This window comes from Chiloscyllium plagiosum, chromosome 17, assembly GCF_004010195.1.
Source record: "Chiloscyllium plagiosum isolate BGI_BamShark_2017 chromosome 17, ASM401019v2, whole genome shotgun sequence".
NCBI classification, from domain to species: domain Eukaryota; kingdom Metazoa; phylum Chordata; class Chondrichthyes; order Orectolobiformes; family Hemiscylliidae; genus Chiloscyllium; species Chiloscyllium plagiosum.
The window spans coordinates 51,007,782-51,022,741 of NC_057726.1; the positions used below are offsets into that span (position 1 = coordinate 51,007,782).

General features: G+C 39.0%; 1 protein-coding gene across 1 annotated transcript in view; it reads right to left on the bottom strand.

Annotated features, from left to right (window-relative positions):
- The window catches only part of LOC122558738 (dynein axonemal heavy chain 5-like), a 274,642-nt gene that overhangs the window by 45,411 nt on the left and 214,271 nt on the right, over positions 1–14,960 (bottom strand). Inside the window, exons 65-71 of the mRNA XM_043707530.1 lie at positions 12,489–12,805; positions 12,164–12,319; positions 11,828–12,010; positions 8,194–8,437; positions 6,561–6,675; positions 6,209–6,399; positions 3,545–3,666 (exon numbers count right to left, since the gene is read on the bottom strand). Coding sequence (XP_043563465.1) covers positions 3,545–3,666; positions 6,209–6,399; positions 6,561–6,675; positions 8,194–8,437; positions 11,828–12,010; positions 12,164–12,319; positions 12,489–12,805 — 1,328 coding nt within the window. The remainder of the gene's footprint in view (positions 1–3,544; positions 3,667–6,208; positions 6,400–6,560; positions 6,676–8,193; positions 8,438–11,827; positions 12,011–12,163; positions 12,320–12,488; positions 12,806–14,960) is intronic.

Consider the following 14,960-nt stretch of genomic DNA (forward strand, 5'->3'; position numbering starts at 1 on the left):
ACCCCCACTCCGGCCTATCACCCTCACCTTATCACCCTCACCTTAACCTCCTTCTACCTATCGCATTTCCAACGCCCCTCCCCCCTTTTATCTTAGCCTGCTTGGCACACTTTGCTCATTCCTGAAGAAGGGCTTATGCCCGAAACGTCGATTCTCCTGCTCCTTGGATGCTGCCTGACCTGCTGCGCTTTTCCAGCAACACATTTTCAGCTTTTCTCTGTTGTTTACTTGATTTTGCCCCTTTAATATATGAGGGTCTTTTTACTTTCTCCCCTCTCATTTTTTATTATTCCCTGTTTTTTCTTTCTCCTGGTTTAGGATTTTTTTTATCAGTAATAACTGGGGTCGATGTATGAGTGGGACAGGCTGAATGCCCACTTCTAATTTCCTTGTTTATAAGATACATGTATTCTTTACTTTTGTTTTGCTTGGGTTTGGGGCGTGGCTTCAGCTAGAAGGAGCCATGGAGGGGTTAGTGGATAGTGTGAGTGCCCGCTATGGGCAAGGGGGAAAGTCTCCTATTATCTGTTTTTTGTGTTGGCTTACTATAGGAGTAGTTTTCAGAAGTTCTGCTTTGGTAGTTTTTATTGTTGTATTTTCCAGATTAGACAATTTTTTTTTTACTGTTTCCACTCTGCACATTGTGAGTAAGGTTCTTCCTCTTGGGGGGTCATGGGCTGTTTCAGATGGCTATGGCTAGGGGTTCATTTGAATGGTGCACCTGGAATATTAAGGGGAGTCACTCACTGATTAAGAGAAAGAAAATACTTTCAAGTCTTGGAAAGGAGAGGGTCAATGACACTCTGTTGCAAGAAACACATCTAGATGATAAGGAGCATCTAAGGTTGCAGCAGGGAGGGTTCGGCTGGGTGTACTTCTCGTCTTTTAATTCCAAAAGCAGGGGAGTAGCTCTACTCATTCAGAAGAATCTCCCATTTCAGCTGTTAGACCAAATTAATATGTGCAGTTTGTGATCCTCAAAGCTCTAATACATGGAGAGGAGAATGGTACTTTGAATGTTTATTAACCCCACCCGGCACAGTCCCTTAAATCTTTAACGGATGCACTTTCCAGGTTGATGTCTCTTGGAGTGAGCCACACGATTATAGGGGGAGACTTCAATCATCCTATGGACCCTGAGCTGGACAGGATGCCTAGGGGTCTCTCAAGCACCTCCCTGCAATACAACCAACTGGTGGATTTATGTAGGGATTTGGGATTGGTGGATGTGTGGAGATGCCTTCATCCAAGGGTTGGGACTTTACGTTCTTCTCTAACTCACACAAGTGCCACACAAAGATTGATAAGTTCTTTACTCCACCAGCCTTTTTGGATTTGGTACTGTCCTGTAGAGTTGGGAACATAGCCGTTTCTGACCATGCGGTAGTGTATTTGGAGGTTAAGGTCAGAGGTGATGGGACAGGCTTGCAGCATTGGCACATGGATCCTTTTCTCCTGAAGGACAGTAAGTTTATTGAGTACTTTTTGCAGGAGTTTAAAATTTTCTGGGATATTAATTTGGGTACAGCCTGTAACCCGTCCGTGCTCTGGGAGACTGCCACGGCCTATGCTAGAGATATAATTATTTCCTACTCAATGACCCCAGAAGTGACAGAGGGGGGAGCAGAAGCGTATGCTTGAGACCCAGTTGAAGGTAGCTGAGAGAGTGTACTTTGACAGGCCATTGTGACCAAGTTAAAGTGGATTACAGCTCTCGGGGCTGCTCTGAACTCCGCACTCACTCAGACAGTGAAGAGAGAGATCTCCTTTGCAAAACAAAGGCCATTCAAGTATGGTGATAAGCCGGATACATACCTGACATACCTGCCCAGGAAGAATCTCTAATCTGTGCCAAGACATGACCACCTATCCCATATGTTTTAATTTTGCTAACCAATCTCCTGTGGGGGAATCCAAATATTCCACATCCATTGAAATGAAAATCTAAATTACTATATCTATCAACTTCCCTTTATCAATACAAACTCAACACTGCTGATAACATTGACCACATTGCTGCTCAATGATATCCTGCTATTCATAATGCTTGTGATCTGCTCCCATCTTCTGTAGCATGCTATTGTCTTCTTCACCCAGCTCCGCAACATTCTAAAGCCCCAAAATTCTCAGCTTAGCTGTTTCAGAGCTTTACTGGTCCTGATACTCTTGACTTAGCTAAGTCTTTGGTCTTATGCTCTTTAGTGCTTTTTCTAAGTCTTCATGCAAATAGTAAACATCAACGGAAGCAAAAAGCCTTCCAACACAACAGTATTCAAAATTGTAAGAAATTGTCTTTGGTTACAACAGGGCACCATAATCTGTATTTTGGTTGATGCAATACAGGTCAGCATCTCACCAGTTCTTATTCTCTGCATTCAATACCCCCAGCGTTTGATGACACCAGTTAGTCTGTTCCCAGTTTCCATAAAACACATCACTGCTCCTCTGTTCTGATTTCCCACGATAGCCTGCTGATGTCTGCCCAGCTCCCAAAACATCTGAGTCCTTTTAATTTATTTTTATATATGGGTCAGCCGTAAAGGGGACTTGCAATTTAATTAAGTTCTTTTCGAAAAGCAGCAATTTTAATTCTCAGTTTTATTTAATTCACCAGCTGCTGTCACCTTGCAGCTGAATCCTGACCACTGCACATATATCATACTGTCCTCAGGACAAGTGAATCTCAGCACTTTGCAGATGTTACTGTTTCTGTAATCTATTTTTAAATGGTTAGAATTGTTGCCCTTCGTTTCGTTTTATGCGCCTGCTACAGACTGCAGCAGCAACCACCAGAAATCTGTTAATAAACAGGAAGGATTAACCTTCCAGGAAACCAATAAGTAAGAGACCCAAAATTAAACATATTTGTTTAAAATAAAGTTTTCAGTGACATTCAGTACATCTTCAGAGTAACTTGGGAGTCTTTCTGCACTATTGTGGGTTGTTCTCCTTCTGCGAACAGCTTATGTGAGGGTGGGACACAGATCGGATGTTATGGATGCTACTGGGGTGGGATAGGCAGTTATTGAGTTGGGTTTGGTAACATGTATCGAAATAACCCATAAGCCCTCACAGAAATCCCTCCAAAAAAACTTGATGCAAGTTGGATTTAGCCAAAAGTGCAGATCTTAACAAGCCCATAGGAAACATGGAAGATGTATATCAATGCCATGACTGAGTTAAAGAATTGGGGCGTAGCTCATTGATAAAACAACAGGTTCCTGAGCCAGTGCTGATCCCTCTAATGCAGAGCAGAAGGTAGAAACCGCTTCTCCCCATTATTTGAGAGCTGGGCTCATTGTCAAATGGCCAGTGTTACAAATGACCAATTCATAAGATTGAGGGCTTGCAAGTTTGAATGTCAAAGCTGGGATTTGATGCTCTAACCTTGATTCAAATTTACTATTAGAATTGCTGAGTCAAACACAAACATTTTACATTAATCTCATGCCTCAATATTTGTTGAAATATGAATCAAAAATTCAATGAAAAATTATTATTATTCATCACCACAATAATATATTGATGATGCCTTCAATCTTACCTGGACCAGGATGTTGAAGAACTGATTAAGCTTACTAAGTTCAACCAGATTCAGCCAAGTCATATCAAGAATCCATTTGGCAGGTTTTTGAGGACATGTTTTGAGGTCAAGAGAGGCACCACCTGGAATTTTGAATTTACATGACAGTGTATATAACATGCAGACCACACTCAGAAACATGATAAATTTAGCACTTCACATTTCAATAAGTGTTACAGGATTCACTATCTGAAACCAATTGGCCACTGGTTACAGAGCGATAGCTGCAGAGCTACTCTCTATACTTGGGAATATTCCCTACAGTATAGAGAGATCTGAAGGCAGACTTACCGTGATAAATTAAAAGAGGTTTGACATTCCAAAATATGTTTTTTCATATATATCCAAATTAGGAAAATTATTTTCTGGAGTTAATGCATTTTACTAGAGAACACAATAGCAAGTAGATTCTAATTGCTTGGTATATGACACTAGATGGGAGACATATACAACGCAGCATATTCCTAAAGTAATTACTATTTAGGGTTGTGTCACATATCCAGTTTGGCAATGCTTGATTAGAATCAATTCCCTGAGTGTGGAAACAGGCCATTTGGCCCAATAAGTGCACACCGGCCCTCCAAAGAGCAACTCACCTAGACCCATTTCCCTCTGACTAATGCATCTAACACTGTGGGCAATTTGGCATGGCCAATCACCTGACCTGCACATCTTTGGATTGTGGGAGGAAACCCACACAGACATGAGGAGAATGTGCAAGCTCCACAAAGACGGTTGCCCGGTTGCCCAAGATTGGAATTGAACCCAAGTCTCTGGCGCTGTGAGGCTGCAGTGTTAACCACTCAGCCACCCTCAGAATTGTTGCAAGGCAATTCTGAATATGTGGAATATCAATAGTTGTGCACCTCAAGAGATTGTTGAAAGCACTAATGCCAAGAAATTGAAGTCACCTCCAGATAGTTATTTTACTTGTTTGAGTTTGCAATATCTTCTACAGTATCACTGCAGTTTCAGTAAAACAATGTTTTCTAATGTAAAGAGGTAAACCAAAGGAGAGATACTTCCTGCATCAGCTGTGTCATAAATATTAAATATTTTACTGAAGAAACTATTGGTGATTATCTTGACTTTGCAAGTTTGTGTAAAATCGATGAAAGCAAATAGGTGTCTGTATTACATCTCTTCTTACAGAAGAGAATGGAAATAAAAATTATATCATTCACTTTACACTATCATACAAAGCCAAAATTATCCTTAAAATGCTGAAGAACTATTTTCATTAAGTTTATTAAAATTTCTACAACATATGAAGATCAATTTAAGTGTTGAAGACTGACTATCTTGGTTCGTCCATCTGGAAAACAATCTATACCTTAAATGCCTTGAGGGCTTTTTGTCTTATTAACAAATTCCATGTAAAGTCAGATACATTGCCCACCAAAATTAAAACTGAAAAATATCACTGACAGAATTATGATGCAAGTAATTTGTAAAATTTACATTGAATACCAGGATATAGTTTTGTTCGCTGAGCTGGAAGGTTCATTTTCAAATGTTTCATCACCATACTAGGTAACATCTTCAATGAGCCTCCAGAAGAAGCACTGCTGATGATTCCTGCTTTCTATTTATATGTTTGGGTTTCTTTGGGTTGGTGATGTCATTTCCTGTGGTGATATCATTTCCTGTGGTGATGTCACTTAGGAAATGACATCACAACAGGAAACAATATCACCAACTCAAAGAAACCCAAACGTATAAATAGAAAGCAGGAATCAGCAGTGCTTCGTCTGGAGGCTCACTGAAGATGTTACCTAGTATGGTGACGAAATGTCTGAACATGAACCTTCCAGCTCAGCGAGCAAAACTATATCCAGAACCTCAACCTAAGCTACAAATCTTCTCAAAACTCGCTAACACTGAATACCACCCGTTTATAAATTCTGTGTCATATGATCTTACTCCACAACCATCTGATGAAGGAGCAGCATTCAGAAAGCTGGTGCTTCCGAATAAACCTGTTGGACTAGAACCTGGTGTCTTGTGATTTTTAACTTTTTCCACCCCAGTCCAACACCGACACCTCCAAATAGGAAGAACAGTATACAGATTGTTATTTCAGGGGGTTGGCTCACATGTGGTAGATTGAATGACCTCCTTCTGTGCTGTAAAATTCTGTGACTTTATGATGCTTTTAAAGTTGTTGTATATTTTCATAGAAATAGTATTGATCAGTCATATATCCACATAGCTTTAAGTGAACAATTCAGAGGGAACCTGTCCTGAATTAAATGCACATATGTTTTGCCTAATATCTCAATTGAATCCTCTCTTAGGCAAAATGCCAGACCCTGTACAAAGCAAGCCAAAAAAAATACAAATGGAGAATGTGAACAAGCACATTTTATAACATTATAAATATTGAGAATTAAAGATGATGGTTTCCAAATCATTTTATTAGAATGTTAAAGGATCTATGTAAGTGTAAGTTAATACTGATGTGAAGCAATATGACAGACCCTTTGTGCACAGCGAATTCCATTGTCTAATTTAGATTCGAAGTAAAAATGTGATTTTCTTCCTTTTTTTCTCCAACTTAGCTAACACAAAATCATTGTAACAATTTATAAAAGTTCAACTTCATCTACTTATGAACCAACATACCTTTAATGAGTGTGAGAAATTCATCATGCTTAACCTTGTGGCATTGCATATCAATTTTTAAAGTAAGCAAGAGTGTGAAAAGGAACTTGTGTTGCTCATAGAATCCCCGAGCAGTGTAGGTGTAAATTTCATAGGTCATATAATCAATAATGCAGACTATTCGCTTGCTAGTGAATGGACTTTTAGCAGACCTGGTGGAATTACAAATACGTTAAATGTAAAATGAAATATACACAAAATAGAATGCAAAGACATAAAATAGAAATCATAATCAAAATTGGGGTGGATTAAACAGGAACTAAGAAAATAGATTTGACTGGCAAATCCAAGTAAATAGGACATGGTACCAAACCTGACTAGTGACAGGTCAAAAATCCCAAGGAATTGCTTCAGGGAAGTCTGATACATCACGTTCACCATACTCATCTCGACAATTAAGAAATAAAGAATACTGCCTCTTGTAGCAACTGTGAGGAAATAAAATGATGCACAATAAATCATTACTACAATGATAATTTACTGCAACACAAAGTTAATATTAAATCCAAACATTTTCCAGCAGTTAGGTCTCCAGTACTGCCCAGAAAACCCTCTTTTGTTTTAAAAACAGTCATGCCTTTTATGTAACTTCAATTGTGTCTTAAGCTCAAATTGGTTCATAGAACTAGTTTAGTAAATTACATTCCAACTTTCACATTTAAATCAGGCTTTCTGTGGATTAAACTTCTTAACTTCAAACATTCATTTGAGGAAACTGTACTGAATGTTTTAGAAGGATGTACTACCATAAGAAAGATATAATATAATGATAGCATAGAGATTTACTTATTTTGGAAGAGTCATAGGCAGTCTGGAATTTGAATATTGCTGAATATTTTTTCAGCAATTGAATATTGCTGAATATTATTGAATATTTTTTCAAAGCTTTTCATCATGCACTCATCAGAACAATTAACACAAGTACTGCAGCGCTGTGTCATGTCTCTAGACTGTCCACCAATGGGTGAATCAAAATTCATTAAACTATGAACTCATATGAATTTAATGATACGTATGTGCAAATAAATAGTTTTTGCTACAGGAACTCTGCTAGACCCAGCTCTCGGAAACATGTTTGTTGGGTTTTATGAGAAACATAACACCTAACCTCTTACCCTTTGCATATTCTGATACATTGATGACACATAGATGATTTGAAGCTATATAAAGGATCTGCGTACATGTCTTAATGCATTCCATCCTGTGGCCAAATTCATCTTTGAAATGGGCAGTCAAATTAGCATCCTTTCCTTCATGTCTTGGTTGAGAAATCAACTGGGGGTGCCCTACCACAAACCTACATTTACTGGCCAATATACGCATTATGATTCCTACATTTGCTCACACAATAATATTGACCTAATTGGCAATCTCATAAATTCAGTCCAATAAAGGTTTTCCCTGAGAGTCATAAAGTCATAGAGACATAGAGATGTACAGCATGGAAACAGACCCTTCTGTCCAACTTATCCATGCCGACCAGATATCCCAACCCAATCTAGTCCCACTTGCCAGCACCCAGCCCACATCCCTCCAAACCTTTCCTGTTCATATACCCATCCAGATGCCTTTTAAATGCTGTAATTTGTACTAGCCGCCATAACTTGCTCTTTGTTGCAAGTTTTCCTGCTGAGTGCAATATAAAATCCTTCAATGTGTCTTTTTTTTCAGCAAAACTTTTAACTAATTAAAAATAAATAATGAAGTAACAATAGGCAGTTCTGAACACTCAAGGAGTTCCCTTATTTAGTTTAAAGCCACAGTCTGATTCTACATATTTTTTATTTTTTCAGTTTGATCATTAATGCCGAAATAAAGAGCGGTTGAATCTGAAGAAATTCAAATACAAAGATGGAAGCTGAAGTGTCAAGTGCAGAATCTATGAAGAAAAGAGTTTTGTATACTGATTGATTTGATGCATCAGATTCCACAGAGTTCTGACCTACCTGGTCGGTACTCCTCCCTAGCAGCATTTATTTGCAGTTCTGTCTCAGCTGCTGTCTTTAACTTTTTCGTTACTTCTTCAGCTGTCAGCTTGGTGTTTTGAAGCACTATGATCAGACTCTCATCATCCACCAGGGAACCTTGGGTAGTTGTTAACCGGTAAAGTAGGTTATCTTCTAGCTCCTTCATCTTCCTTTTATTTGCAGTTACATCCTCCATCAGAGTTGTTCGCTCTCTCTCCAGTTCCTAAAAATAAATTCAGACACAAATATCTACAGTTTAATACAAATTAAGCTCTACTTCTGGCTTTAAAGAAATAACTCTCCTACTTGAAAACTTTATACTTGAAAGCCTAAATGGACATTGTTTATCTAACAGTATATTTTTGAGACTGCATTTACCATTCTCCAACTAAACGTTGTTTCCATCCTTTTGTTTCAATACTGCAGATTATTTGTCAAAGAATAATTATTACCACAGGCTCAAAATGGTCTTTAACATTGTTCTGAATTCTGCTACAAACCTCAGGATCCCAACACTGGGTTAAGGACAAGGTCCCCAGTTTGCATAGACCAACAGCAGGACCCGCAAAGCAATTTTTCTGCGGGAAATGGAAATCCCTGTTTGAAAGCTTTAATAGCACCTTTAGAGTAGATAAAGTGGAACTAGTAGATATAACAGACTTAGAATTCCAAACAGCATTTGATAAGATGCAGCACAAAAGCTTAATACACAACAATACACAAACATAAGAGCTCATAGAGTTGAGATGATAAATTAGCATGGATTCAGACTGGTTCATGGGCAAAAAATAAGGCTAAATGGAATCTTTTCAACATGTAATCGGTGACTAAAATTGCCATAGTCCCAGAGGACAATAGGGCTGCTCTCTGATGAGAGAGAAACAACTGGTGGGGAGTTTAGCCTAAAGGTCACCATGCCTCAGGCGAGGTGCAAGGTTGAGAAGGTAGAACCTTCTTAGTAACCTCAGCCAGTGCAGGAATTGAAACCCCACTTTTGGTATCACTCTGCATACAAACCATGCATTCAGCCAACTGAGCTAACTGATGCACCACAGGCTATGGCTACTGAAATGCTGGAAGTAACAGCTACTTAAATTTATATTAATGGCTTGGAGGAAAATGGACAGTAGTATATCTAAGGTGTGCTAATGATACAAACTAAATGGAACTGCAAGCTATAAGGAAGAACTGAAATAGCTTTAAAGAAATACCGGCAGATTAAGTGAATTGGCAAAGTGGCAGATACTGAGGTGTGAGGTCATGAGAACAGAAAAACCTTTTTTTAAGGTCAAGAAACTTGTAAATGTTGATGTTCAGCGAGACTTGGATGTATTGATACAAGGAACATAAAAGGTTAGCATGTAAGTGCAGAAAGCAGTTTCGACAACTGACATGTTGGCCTTTTTTACAAGGGAGTTGAAGTCTAAGAATAATTAAGCGAGGATTTGATGAGACCACATCTAAACTAATGGTCTCCATTAAAAAGGATAAACTTGCACTGGAAGCAGCACAGCAAAAGTTCACTAGATTAGGCTCAGGCATGAGAAGGTCGTCCTACAATGAGAGGCCAAATAATTTAGGTCTTCAGATTGCAGGGGAGCTTTCTTCCTCACTGTAATTGAGATCCAGGCCATAGCAGCCAAGTTCATTCGACAGAATATTCCTCTTCCTGGTGGGACATGGGTAATGCTGAGTAAATTGTGAAAATACAATGAGAATTTTACAAAACAAAATCAGGTTTTTGAAGAAGTTTTATGGTTTTCCCCTGAAGCTTTAAATGGCCATTCCTGAGCCTCACTATTCAGCAGCAACTACACTATTTCCATGCATTTGCATCTCATTAATAATTCAACTTGCCTTATTTCTATGGCACAAGAAAAAACATTTTCATTATATCCACTGTATCAAAACCTCCCATGATTTTAAAGACCTCTATTAATTATTCCCCAGGCTTTTTTCCAAAAGAAAGGAAGTTCAGCCTGGCAATCTTTCCTGAATATATACCCACCATTTTTTTTGTCTTCATTCTAGCAAACTTCTCTGCACCCACTACAGGGCCTCTGTATACTTTCCACCGTGCAGTGACCGGAACTGCACGCAGTACTCTTTAAATATGGTCTAACCAAGGTTTGAGATCGGTTTAGCATAACATTCCTATAATTTTCATTTTTATCCCTCCAGAAATATATCTAGGGCAGAATTTTCCTCTCTGTTGTGGTGCGAGCAATGGGTAGAAAGGTGGGAGATAATAAGAAAGATCAGAATTTCAACGTTAAGCAACATTATTGCAATTTTCACTGAAGGATTCTCACTCATACATGTTTTAGTTGTGATTACTGTAACAGTAAGAATGCTACCCAACTTGTCAATATTTCATATATTGTTATTTTAGTGACAATATACTGAGGAATCTTTCTACATGCATTACTTTATGTTTTAATATACTTTTTTTAAAAATTGAGCTGTGTTCAACCATAGTTGCCTACAACTAAGTGTTAGTCTTACTCAATACAAGAAGTAACAGCCTCCACCAACCTGGCAGCTTTTCTGTACAGCCAAGGGGCACCCTGCCAAATGCCAGGGATCCCATAAAATACTGGTAATTAGGGTCTTGAATTGTGTAAATCAGCTTTCTGTCTCTGCGGATCAGACAGACGATCTGCTTCAGGGAGCACAACTCCCCCCCGGTGAAGGGACAATGAGGGAGAGCTGTTCCAATGTGACTCCTTCTACTCTGCCAACCTTCAGCTCTGATTCTGCCACCCAGGGATTAGTGAAAGAGAGGAACATATGGAGGGAAATTTGGCAGAATTGAAGGGAACCTGCATGACATTATTACACCTTAGAGTTAATCTCATTCTAGCAAGTAATTTGAAGGGTCTTGTAACCATAAAGGTGCAATCTAAACATAAGGGTTTTCATTAATAAGAGACCTGTACCTCAGTGAAATGACATTCCTACCACCTCCTATTTATTATTTTCCTAAGGCTTTTTTAGGCCAGGGAAGGAATGACCTCCAATCCCTGAAACTGTGTGGGAGTGTAATTAATCCTCTATTGCCATTCCAGTAAAAGCTTTTATTCTACTAACTGACTAGGCTCCAGTTAGGATCAAAGAACATACAAACACGTTGTTTGCTGCAACCCAGTAGGGAGACTTTATCCTCAAGCTTTGCACTTTGCGAGAACTTAGAACAACCAGATCAAGCCCAAGAACACGTTTGATGTCTCACTAGTGTGACTTATCAGTGCTCATGTGACTCACCTTTGAGAGAGACACTGTTCCAGCATAACATACCTCAACTATAATGCATAACAGTTTTATTGATAATCACTGAATGAATACATTGCGTAGAAACGGTCTAAAAAGAATAGTCCAAAAACCAAACACTTGATTGAAATAAACTCTGAAATTATTGTGCAGATGATTCTCTATTATGCTCATTTCTATGCTAAGCTATTTTCCAAATCAACCTGTTCAGAGATGTTATTACATACCTTTGGAGCAGGTGGTACTTGAACCTGCCTCGCTTGGTCCAGTGGTCGGGACACTACCATTACACCACAAGAGAGCCCCACTTCTGTTAAGTCATTAATTGAATGATTTGCATCACCTGTTTCTCAGTGAGAATGGCTCTTCCCAATAGTTGATCCTCGAGACCTTCAATGGTGACGGTGAAGTCAATAATTGAAGTTCGAGCACTTATCTCCGGAGTATAAGCGGGATTGGCCAGTTTTGTAGTAATGTACAATCTGAAACCACTCAGGACATCCATCTCCTTATCTCCTATCTTTACCTGCAGAAAAGACATCCAGAGTTTTGGTCAATAAATGCTGGTTTATTAATGATGACATAACCCAACAATAAATATTTTTAAAAGTACATTGATATGTCCACATTATAATTATTACCATATAAACGATGCACTATACAAATACTTAGAAGTCACCTTATGTGTAGACCCAGTTTTGATGAAGTTTTTTTCCAGTACATTGTCCAATGCTGGGTCAAGTTCTTCCCCTACATCCTCAATTAATAATGGTCTTCCCAGTGAAAGGCAGTCTTCCAAGTGATTTCTAAAGTACTTATGATTTAAGGATGTTACCTGTAAAAGTTTAATCACTTATAAGAAAATTTGAAATACATTAATGTTTACTCAGTTCTATTATTATCAGGGTATCAGGCGACGACTTGATAATCACGCTGTAAAGCAGTGGGAAATGATTCTCAAGTACTAGAAACACGAATCTATCGTTGCAGTTCATGCCCACTACCTGAAGTTCATTCTTTGCTTCTTTATTCTTTATCCAGGTCTTCCCCTGAGACTGAGGATCGATCAAGAGTGGGAACCGGGCTGCCTTTGCAACAATGATTCCATTTTGTATTGAGAGGTCATCATTAGGAAGGCCTTGCAAGTTCCACTCTCCAACTGTGGGTCCATCAATAAGCATTTCTGAGACATTTAGATTTATGGTGAATGGAATGTTATGTAATATTATTTCTTGCTGCCAACTGTTTAACAACAGATTTCTAAATTCCTGGTTGAATGGTCCTGCATAAGACAGAAACGCTGTTGCCAGCAAAACATTCCCTGTGAAAAAAACATAAGACATAGCAAAGCACAGAATGAGAATAGTCAATTCAGTCTATAACGTTCGCTCTTTTCCTTGATAAGTCTGAACAACCATGAACTCTGCCCTCTTGACGTCTGTGAGATAGAAGATGTCATGCTTTCCCTTTATCATGTCTGTTGCAAGGATTAAACAGACAAATAATAAACTGCTAAAATATCATCTGATTATTGACAGAGTAAAAGAACATTGGAAGAAAGGAATTACATCACTCTTACGGTATAGCCATTGTCAAGAATGATTTTGCAAACCTTTTCAGATTTCAGCCAAACAGCAATGTGGTGAAATTATTGCACAATTATTCTGTCTAACAATTTAATTACATTCTTTCCCAGAAATAATGCTCTGCATTGTTGTTTACATAATGCCATGTTATACTACCTTAGTGTTGTCACAACAACAACTTGCACTTTATGGCTTCTTTAATGTAGCAAAAAGTTCCAAGGTGCTTTAGATTTAAGGTCGGTAAATTGGCCAAGTTAAATTGTCCATAGTGTTCAGGGATGTGTAGGGTTAGGTGCATTAGTCAGGGGAAATGTACGGTAATAGGGTAGGGAAATGGGTCTGGATGGGATACTCTTCAGAGGTCAGTGTAGACTTGTTGAGCCAAATCGCCTGTTTCCACACTGTAGGGATTCTATGATAGTATTAGTGAATAAACAAAACATGGAGCAACTCAAGATGGTGGTAAGGCAGATGGATTACAAAGATAGGTTTTAAAGAATGTCCTAAAGGGGGAGGGAAAAGTGGTGAGACAGAGAGGAGCTCTGGAACTTAAAGCAGGCATGGTTGAAAATGGAGTCGTGATTAAAATCCGGGACATGCAAGAGGTCAGAATTGGAGGTCAGCACAGATCTCACAGGTTATGAGGTGCAAAAGGCTACCAATTTGAGAGGGAAAAGCCAAGGCAAAGGATTCTGGGTAATCCAAAATGGACGACAGGAAAAATGTCTGGCTGTAACAGGATTCTCCTTTTTTGAGGTATTTTAGGTATAGGAGGTGATTTCCTTGAATTGCAGGAGCATCAATTCTTGTTTTATATGCAGTTGCATTGTTTTGGAACTTTGGACAAAAAAAAGTCAGAACAACAGCACTTTTAAAAGGGAGAGGACAGACAAAGGTAGCACATGATGAGGTCAGTGCAGGAGAGAGAGAAAGAAACTGACAAAGCAGTGAACCTGCACAGTTACTGCCTTTGCTGTTTGAATTCATGTATCGCTGGACATTGGAGTACGTCTAGGAAAACTCATCAAACAGTGAAATTCACAACTAATCTTGGAGGAACCTGTTTGGGAGAGGTCACAGCATAGAAACAGAAATGAATATTCAAGCGTGGCCTTATAGTAAGTCTGCAGTAGTGAGTAGAGTGGGTTATTTCTTGATTATATGTTTTATTGAGATATGTCTCTTGATTAAAATTAAAATATAAGCCTTAACTATCAATTTAACCTGGAGCAGTGTTTTGTAGAGGAATAAGACAGTGCTATTTTCTGGGTCTGTAGATTGTGAAGGAGCAAAAATGGCCTTTAGTAGAGTGATATGCACTTCTTGTCAGATGTGGAAGCTTAGGGAGAGTTTACGGGGTTACTGAGGATTATATCAGCAATACATACCATTGGTTGTGAATCCTATCAAATCAAATGGATTGGTTGGAGAGACAGTTCGGGGCAATGAGGAATTTACAAGAGCAAGAGGATGCAATGGATGGCAGTTATAGGAAGGGGGAAAAGACGCAGATATAATCACATAGATGGGTTAACTCCTGGAAAAGTAAGAGAGGTAGGCAGTTAGTGCAGGAGTCTACTGTGGCTATCCCCATTTCAAACAAGTATGCTGTTTTGGAAAATGTAGCAGGCGATGGATTCTCAGGGGAACATAGCACAAACAGCCATGTTTCTGGTATTGAGACTGGCTCTAATGCAATGAGGGGTACACCGGGTTCCAAGAGATCAATTGTGTTAGGGGACTCTCTAGTCCAAGGTACAGACAGACGTCTCTGTGGCCAGCAGCAAAAACCAGAATGGTGTATTGCTTTCCTGGTGCCAGGATCAAGGATGTCTCAGAGAGGGTGCAGAGTGTTCTCAAGGGGGAGAGGGGCCAGCAGGAGGTTATTGT